At 63.9% G+C, this 8,904-nt stretch overlaps 1 protein-coding gene across 1 annotated transcript; it reads right to left on the reverse strand.

Annotated features, from left to right (window-relative positions):
- Positions 1-135: 135 nt before the first annotated feature.
- Positions 136-7,884, reverse strand: LOC120593099 (ADAMTS-like protein 2). Its single transcript, XM_039850901.1, has 7 exons — positions 7,721-7,884; positions 6,448-6,661; positions 6,190-6,345; positions 5,513-5,683; positions 4,615-4,791; positions 1,619-1,763; positions 136-863 (listed from the first exon to the last, which is right to left on the reverse strand). Exons 1-7 carry the CDS (start codon positions 7,840-7,842, stop codon positions 745-747), a joined length of 1,104 nt encoding a protein of 367 aa, XP_039706835.1. The 5' UTR covers positions 7,843-7,884; the 3' UTR covers positions 136-744.
- Positions 7,885-8,904: the final 1,020 nt, after the last annotated feature.

Raw genomic sequence — 8,904 nt, forward strand, 5'->3', positions numbered from 1 at the left:
GGCCCCCAGCCCCAGCCCGGCCCCCGGCCCCGAGCCTCAGCAGATCGTCCCAAACAGGTGAGCGGACAGCCGCGCTTGGCTCTCCAAGGTCCCCCGCTGCCCCGGCCCCCTGCAGGAGCCAGCGAGAGCCCACGATGCCGCCATAAACACGACCCTTTATTAACGTACAGAGGAGGCGACATGACAGGTACACGGTGAGTGGGAGCGCCTCTCCCCGGGCGTAAAGTGCGCTGGGCCCCTCCGTGCACGTGCGCTTCCTACAGGGAGGCAACGGGCACTAAGTGGGGAGACAGAGGTTCCTCTGGGAGGAGTGGGCCCCCCAGCCAGGACCGCATCCCAGGTGGCACCTGCCCCTCCCGTCTCCGACACCTGGCCTGGAGGCAGAGAGGGCCTTCCTAGGCCGGCAGGGAGGGGGCTGCGAGGGCAGCGGGGGGCGGCCACCTGCACCCCTGGGCTCCAGCCGCTGGGCCCCCTTAGGCGCTGGGTGCTGGCCGGGGTGCTGGGGGGCTGCAGACACACCACGCGCGGGCTCAGAACCCTGCCCACAGCCAGGGCGGCCCTGCCTGGGGAGGCCAGCGGGCACTCGGGGGCTCTCCCTCCCCAGGCCGGGGGGAGAGCAGGGCTCAGTGTCATGTCTTCACAGCCTGGGGCGCCCTGCAGGAGGGGTGTCCGTGGGCGGCCCCGGAAGCTGCAGTGGCCCCGGGGGCGGGGCGCTCAGGTCCCTGAGGGCAGCGGCTGCCAGGCCTAGGAGTGGGGGGGCCTGCAGGAGCGGCAGCATGCCTTGCTATAGTACCAGTGGCCACAGAGGTTCACCTTGATGGCCAGGGCGCAGTTGGTGCCTGGCTGGTCCTGGCAGCTATCATCTGGGGAAGGAACACAGTAGAGGGGCATGGGCATCAGGACAGGACCTCCCCCCGCCCCGCCCCACCCCGCCTCCTCCCCCTCCCGCCCCGCCTCGCCGCGCCCCGCCTCTCTTCCTCGACTGAGGGAACAAGGTCTGCACAGAGGTGGCCCTGGGTGGCCAAGCACCTGGGGACAGATGGCCCATACGTGCACAGCCCCAGGCACAGGAGCTGTGGATCTCCCACTCAGCTGCAGGCACTCGGGTCCCTGCTGCCACCCCTCCCCACTGACCAGGGGCAGGATTTAGAGGAGCCGCTGATCTCACCCCAGAGTATCCCGGGGAGGCCCGCAGATGACCCCTCCACTCAACAGGTCCAAAGCAGAGCTCATCACCTGCCGCCTGGGAGCCCAGGACCTCCATCCAGTGTGCCCAGCACAGGGCCGTCCAGGCTGAGTCATCCTGGATTCCAGCCCCCCCACACCCCCCCACAGCTGCCTCCCGAGTCTTCCTACCATGAGCTGGGCCGCTCTTTGCAAGGTGCATGTCTGAGCATGGCTCCTGGGGGCCTGGAGCCCCCGTCGGGCCTCACCCACCGCCCTTCCTCACCTCACCTCCCCGCAGGCTGGGACCCTTGACTCTGTGACACGATACATGCCAGTCTCCATGGCTATTAACCCTGGTCCTCGGGCTGACCTCCGGTCATCCTTCAGGGCCTGGCTCCGCCCGCGCCTCTGTGGGAAGCCCCTGCCCGCCCTCGGCCTCCCCGCTGCTCACCTGGGGGCTCCGTGGGACAGGGCTGCAGGTCACAGGCCTGCCTGCCGACGGGCTTCAGCAGGGGGTCGCAGCCTCGGACGATGTCGGTGCCCTGGTAGCACTTGACGTCCCGCACCCGCACGCCCACGCCGCAGGTCTTGGTGCACTGGGGGGGACAGAGCACGTGGCAAAGCCCCACCTGGCGGCCCGAGGGAGCCCCGCCTCCTCGCCCGGCTGCTGAGCCGCAGCTGGCACGGGGCACACGGGAGCTCGAGGTGACGAGGGGAGGGAAGGGCACCGGCTGGCAGCTGGGAGGCTGAGACTCCGCCCCGCCCAGTGCCGCCTCAGTTTCCCTGGGAACCCCTCCTCCCTCGACTGTCGCCCCAGGCTTTCCTGGGTGCTGCGATGCCCAGGACGCACGGGGCGAGGGCCGGGGTGGGGACTGCTGGTCTCCACGCCGCTGAAGAGCTGTGTTCGTTGTGGGCCAATTAAACGGGTCGTCCACAGCCGGCACGCCCACCGCGGGTCCCTGCCCAGATGTCCCCCCAGAAAACCCCGCCGAGCCACCCAGAACCCAGGACAGCTGCTGGCCCGTTACCGCGCCGCCCGCCTGCCAACACCCTGGAGGCGGTGGCTCCCTCTCGCTCCTGCCGTGTGGGTGACCCCACACCACCCAGGCCCGTCCGGGACCTGAGCCCTCGGTTCCCCGGGCCCACCCTCCGGTCCCTTTTGCAGAGGCACAGAGAGAACGAGACTTGGAGGGCCGTCCGCTCGATGCCCGCTCCGATGCCCAGTCTGAAAGCAACGCGAGGCCGGCCTGGCCCCGAGCTCAGGGGACGATCAGCCTTGGGTGGCTGCCCCCAGTGCTTCTGGATGCATGGGGATGGGGGAGGGGCAGGTAGGCGGCATGAACTCTTACAGAGACAGTGCGGAGGTCCCCACACCCACTGTCCATCCATGCTGGCCACCCCTCACCCACCCACCGTCATCGGGGCAATACGGGGATGCCCCTCCCCTGACACTGTCCTTTGGGGGTCCCCCTTCATGGCTCTCCTCCCTGCCGTGGCTAAGTAGCCAGCATAGCACCTGCCACCCGTGGGTCCTGGCCCACCCCCCATGGCGGCCTTCCCACCTTCTGAAGCCAGATGCGCTTTCCAAGGTGCAAGGCTCAGCCTGGCTCCTGGGGACCTGGAGCCCCCGTCAGGCCTCGCCTGCCCCCTTCCCAGCCCCACCTCCCCGCCAGGCTCGGCCAGTCCAGGGGGGACCCTCGCTCTCCCACGTGCCTCGGTCTCCATAGCCACTAGACCTTCCTGGTCCCCCTGGCCGATGCCTGCTCGGGGAACCCCCGCCCCGCCCACAGCCCCCTTTTTCTCCCCTGGGGGGTCCCTTATTAGGCAACGCAGAACACGTAAATGCCAGTGCTCTCCCTTCTCGATGGGCATGTGAGCTGTAGGGGGAGCGGTGGCCCCATCTAGGGCAGGGTGTGAGCCCGGATGTCACCCCAGGTCTCTCCACTGAGCACCCCGGGCCTGGGTGGGGGACAGAGGCCCCGGCCTCTCTCACTCTGAGTGGAAGCAGCACTCATGGAATCCCAAATGCACCCCCATCTCACACTTAGAATCTTCCCCTTGAACCCTTAAGTTTTGGGGTGTGGCATCTACCTGTCAGGTGACCAAGACCATGGAAGCCTCAGGTGTGTGGGTGTCTGAGACACACCACGGAATGTCACAGTGAGTGTCCTGGGCTTCCAGTGCCAAGTAACACCCGTGTCATCCCTTAGTCTTCAGAGTTGGCCCATGAGGAATCCGAGGCCAGAGGCACTGGACGCTGGTCACTCCACCTGGCCACGGCAGCGCTGACACCAGGACCCCTGTTCTTCAAACCCCCAGTGATGCTCAAAGACCACCCTGGGCCTCCCCACTTGCCCCTGTTGAAAGTTTATGGCACCCCCGGGGGGAGGGGACCGGGGCACAGGAGTAGCCGTGCCCCTAGGGAGAAAGCAGAGGCCCCGAGGGGACAGTGCGAGGCGCGGAGAGGGACGGTGGAGGCGCGAGGCCTCTGCCCGGGCCCTGCAAGCCCCACGGGGAGAGGACAGGGGAGAAAGCAGCAGACGCGAAACTGAACCTTCTGCTCGACCGGAGACCTGGGGGGTGTCTGCCCCCCGCCACCCCATCTGTGAAGCGGGGCTGCTCCATCTCTGCGGGCAGCCCCAGGCACCCGGGGTGGGGGGCCTGCCCTGGTCGCATAGGGGTGAGCGGCGCTGGGCTGCCCTTTACTTTGCAGGTCACACACCCGCCTGGGACAGGGGACCGACCAAATGCCCACCACACCGCCAAATGGATGGGACACCCCTCTGAACCCGAGTCTCTCCCTCTGTGAAACAGGAAGCAGAGCCCCTCCTCATGGAGCTGTTGGGGGGAAAGGGAGGCGCCCCCACCCAGGAGCCGGGGCTCTCCTCTGCAGAGGAGGCAGCTCAGCCGAGCCACCCGACAGTCTGAGGCCGAGGAGCGTAGGGGGCCAGGCTGGGGAGGGGGAGCCGCCACCCTTCCCTCTGGCTTCACCCCGCCCACAGAGCGCATGTCCCGCCATACCTCTGCGTCCCTAATCCCGCGTCCTGCCTTGGCTGTGACTCCCAGAGCCAGTGCGCCGTCTGACTCAGCCCCGCACAACCCCGGTGCCCACCCAGCTCTGCCAGCCCCGTGACGGGTGTCAGACACGTGTGCTGTCAAACACACAGCTGCGAGGTGCAACACAAGGCCGAAAGTGACCCGGGCTGACGAAGCCCAAAACAAGCAGTGCAGGGATCCCGGAGGCCAGATCCGAGAAGGCTTCCCGGAGGAGGTGGCTCTCGTGCCAGCTGACTTAGTAGTGCTGACAAGCTTTCCAGGGACAGAAAGCCCTGACGGCGGCTGAGGAGGGGGACACGAGGGGCACGTGGGGCCGGAGGGGAAGTACCGAGGTAGGACCCGACCTCAGACCTGGCCTCAGGCGGCCGCCGAGGGGCCAGCGGGGCTCACCTCTGACCACGGGCTGGTGTACCACTTGAAGCAGGGCCTCTCGAAGCACGTGCTCTCCTCCGGCGGCTTCTTGGCCAGCCCGCACTCGGGGCCGCTGCGCGTCTGCGGCCTCCCGTCGGCCAGCTCCATGCACAGCACCAGCCTCTTCTTCACTCCCCGGCCGCACGTCGTGTTGCACTGAGGCCAGGGGACAGCCAGGGGTCAGAGGCCAGAGGCCAGGAGGGTCAGAACGCAGGGCCCGCGCGGCTCCGCTGCTAACAGCCCGCTCGATGGCGATGGGGCCAAACGCTTAGAGGGGCGGCAAATCGGCTGGGACTCTTCGGTCGATAACCATTTGGCCCCAAACGGATTTGATCAAAAGCAATTGAGCAGAAAACCATCTGTTTTGAAACAAAATGGTTGATGACCATTTGGCCCAAGACGATTTGGCTACTAGCGGCCTGCCCGAAACAACTGACCAAAAGCAGTCAGGCTGGGGACGATTCATCTGAAACAGCAGGTTGGTGGCCGTGAAGTTGGTCAGGCGAGCAAACGGTCACACAGGACCCGTGGGCCAAAAGCAAGCACAGCCCAGATGACCTGGTCCCAGGTTTTCCATATATGGGGAAGGCGGGGCGGTGGGGGAGACGGGGGTGGGGTGCGGATGGCAGAGGATGGGGGTGAGTACTAATTCGGCGTGCATCCTTGGGCACTTGTCTCTGTGGACTGGGGAAGCTTTAAGGGGTTTTCCTACTTTTGTTTTTAGCTTTTTCTATTTCAAATTAATTTTTAGTGAATTGTGCCCTCGTAATTTGCAAATTAAACCCTCATTTCAACCCATCTGACCTTCTGGCCACTTGGCTCCCAGCCAAATGCTCTCCCAGTCAGAGGGGCCTCCTGCTGGGCTTGGCACACTCACCCGCTCCCAGTCCTGGGCCAGCCAGTGGGCAGGGCAGTTCTTGTCACCGCAGGGGTGGATGGCCAAAGGCTTGGTCTCCATCTGGCACTGGGACTCCGGCACCACCCGTCCATCACTGGTCTTGCAGTACACGTGTCTGATCATGCGGCCCTGGCCGCAGCTCCCGCTGCACTGCAGGGGGAGGCCCGGGTTAGCGCGGAACCCTCTCCCAGGTCCCCGAGACATCGTTCCCAAGAGAGAGAGGAACAGGTCCCCTGGCAGTGTGGGGCTGCCACTGCCATGGTAACCACGTTTTAAATAACATTTTCTGTTCTAATTACAGAAATATTGCACGCTCGATGAAAAACACACAAAGAGAAAAGCACACCTAAAACATTTGAGAGGCCATCTGTGCACCCAGCACCTAGAGGGGACCCTGGGGAGCATCTGAGCCCCACAGGGAGACAGACAGAGGAGTAATAATACCGGATCGCCATTCGGGCCGCCTGGTTTTGGATAAAGGTATTGATTCTTCATAATAACAAGGAGAAAGGCCATTTCTCCCCGACATCCTCACTCCAGAAAAGTGGGGAGACTGAGGCACAGCCAGGGGAAGCACAACAACCCATTTTCGCTGGCCTTGTACCCTCGCCACCTCTCAAAGCATGCCCCCCTCCCCATGGGGGCCCTGCCCTCACCGGCCCCCAGTCGGAGACAGTCCACTGGCGGTCGCAAGGGGGCCCTGTGCAGTCCTTCTCCCCTACGGGCCTGGTGTTGGAGTCACACAGCTTCTCGTCCTCGGAGCAGCGGATGTCCCTAGTCACCACGCTGTGCTCCCCACATTTGGCGGTGCACTGCGGGGAGCCGGGAAGGGAGGCATCAGGGTGTGGGGACCGCTCCAGGCACGGAGCCCCGCCCCCGGCGGCCGAGCCCCGCCCCCTGGCGCACGTGCTCACCTCCGACCACTCGGACATCTCCCACTGCGGCCCGCAGGCCGGGTTCCGGCACGTCTTACGCTCCTCCGGCCGCACGGCCTCGGCCGCCTCGCACAGGTCGCTGTACACCGAGCTGTCGAAGCCAGGTGACAGCATCTTCCAGCAGCGCACGATGCGGAACTGGTAGCCCTCGCCACAGGTGCGAGAGCACTCGCTCCAGCTGCTGGTCTCCCACCTGCCTCAGGAGGGGGAGGGCCTTCAGCGACCCCACTTCCCTTCCCACAGCCCCAGAGAAAATGCACCCCCTCTTCCCTTCCCGCCGTGTGGCCCCAAATAACAAGAATTAAGCCAGGCAGGGCGCTGGCGAGGCCTCACGGTGGATGCTGCCGAGTGGAGACCTTGAGTGTTCTAGGAAACCCTTAAGTGGGGTGGGTGGGCGCCAGCGTCTTCCGGGAGGCCCGTGCTGCCTCTGCCTGCTGGCCCCTGACACCTGCCCACCTGGCCTTCCAGACGCTCCGGGAGCCAGGTCCTGGCCTACTCCTTTGCTCACCCCAGAATCACCCCCAGAGTTCCAGAGCCCTGAGCCCTGCCGTAGGGGGTCGAGGGCTACGACAGGACCCAGGACCACACACCCCGCTTCTAAGAAAGGAGCAAACGTTCGGGGAGCAGAGACCCCAGGGGGATGAGGGCAGAAGTAAAGGGGCACCGAGCAGGACGTGCTTGGCCTCCCAGGCGAGTTTGCCCCTTCCCCCAGTGACAAGTGACAGGAGGCTGGCACCGAGGGTTCGTCTGGGGCCCCTGCACCAGCTCCTGCCATGACTGTGGCGAGGTAGAGGGCACGGTTAAGCCTCAGTCTGACCATCTGCGACACAGGACAGGAGGCCTGAGGACTAGAGAGACAGGGCTGTCGCCCATCCTAGGGACAGCCGGTCTGCTTGGAATTTTGGGTATAATCCCTTTTGGCTCATAAAAATTCTAGCTACACCAAGGAGGCCTGGGGGTAAGGTGTCACCATAATACAGAGTCATGTTCAGAATGGTCTCTCAGTCTGCAGCGGAAGGCATCAATTGGCCACCTACTATGTGCGAGGCAAGGTGACAGATTATTCTACAAAGCACGGGAAGACACGGGACTCTGGCAGGCGGGTCGGTATGGCCCCCTTCTGCCAGTCCCGCCCACAAAGCCCCTTGAGGGAGCAAGGTGCTAACTCCTCTGCTCCTTGGGGCAGAGGCAAAGCCGAGTGCAGCTGCTCATCACCACCCCACCCCGGCCTGGGGCACTGGGTGGCAGGTACCTGGGCTGGCACTCCCTCCCAGCACAGAACTCCTGGACGGGCTCAGGACGGGTCAGGGCGTCACAGTAGCTGTCGTCCACCTCGATGCCATCATAACGGACACACATGGCGTAGGTCGACATGACCCCTGGGTTCGGGACAAGGGAAGGGGCTGTGAGCCACACGCGAGCACCTTGGAGACCAGCAGACGGGCCATGTGACCTGACCGCTCAGGGCCCAGCTTCTTAGTCTAAATTAGGGCTAATGACAGTAACCAGCTTACAAACTGTGGGAGAACTCGGCGAGGGCGACTCTGTGGAGTCGGTCTCTCTCTCCGCCGTGTCCCAGGGTATGACCTCTTCTCTTCGGACCCCCACCCTCACTCCCACCCGAGCTCAGGCCGGGCACCCAGTTCATATGTCACACACTCTGGGCTTTGACTGAACTCAAGTTAGAGCTATGGAGGCACACACAGCCAGGTGCCACTAATTTTCATTCACTCGACAACTACCCATCTACAGCGAGTGGGGGATGGATGGATGGGAAAGTGGGTGGGTGAGTGGAGTGAATTGGAGTGCATGAATGCATAGATGGATAGTGAGTAGGTAGGCGGGCATAGATGAATGGATAGATGGGATGAGTAGGTAAGGTGGGTGAGTACATGAATGGATAGGATTGTGGGTAGGTGCATGGATGGATGGGATGGTGGGTGGGGGGGTACATGGATGGATGGATGGATACGGATGGACGATCTAAGCATTCCAGCCCCTTCCAGCCGCCCCAGATGACGTATTAACCCTTCAGACCACCTCCGCCTCCTGGGGCATGCCCTGGCCCTTACCATGCCCTCTCGAACCTTCTTCTTCCAATATTATGTGTGTTTGCCCTGCTGGGCTCCCCAGGACTCCAAATCCTAACGGAGACGGCTTACGAAGGGCCAGCTCTCGCCTCATGTTGTTGATTCCTTGACCCATGTCCACTCTCTACTTCCCTGTCCTCCCCCGGCTCCGCTGTGTCTGGCACCCAGCTGGCACGCAGGCCAAACCCACTAAGCAGGGGTGAGTCCCTGCCAAGGAGCCAGGAGGACTCGGGGGAGCAGTTGGCGCTGGCGAAAGGCTGGGCGGAGGCAGGTTTTGTTGTTGCCGTTGCTACAGGTGTGTGTGTCTGTGTGTGTCTGTGTCTGTGTGTGTGTCTGTGTGTGTCTG

This window comes from Pteropus medius, unplaced genomic scaffold (genome assembly GCF_902729225.1).
Source record: "Pteropus medius unplaced genomic scaffold, Ma_sr-lr_union100, whole genome shotgun sequence".
In the NCBI taxonomy this organism is placed as follows: Eukaryota; Metazoa; Chordata; class Mammalia; order Chiroptera; family Pteropodidae; genus Pteropus; species Pteropus medius.

Coding starts and splice junctions, on each gene's coding strand:
- LOC120593099 (XM_039850901.1), bottom strand. CDS start 7,842: ATGTCGACCTACGCCATGTGTGTCCGTTATGATGGCATCGAGGTGGAC. Junction 6,662..7,720: donor GGGAGGGAGTGCCAGCCCAG/GTACCTGCCACC, acceptor CTCCTGAGGCAG/GTGGGAGACCAGCAGCTGGA. Junction 5,684..6,189: donor CTGTCTCCGACTGGGGGCCG/GTGAGGGCAGGG, acceptor CTCCCCCTGCAG/TGCAGCGGGAGCTGCGGCCA.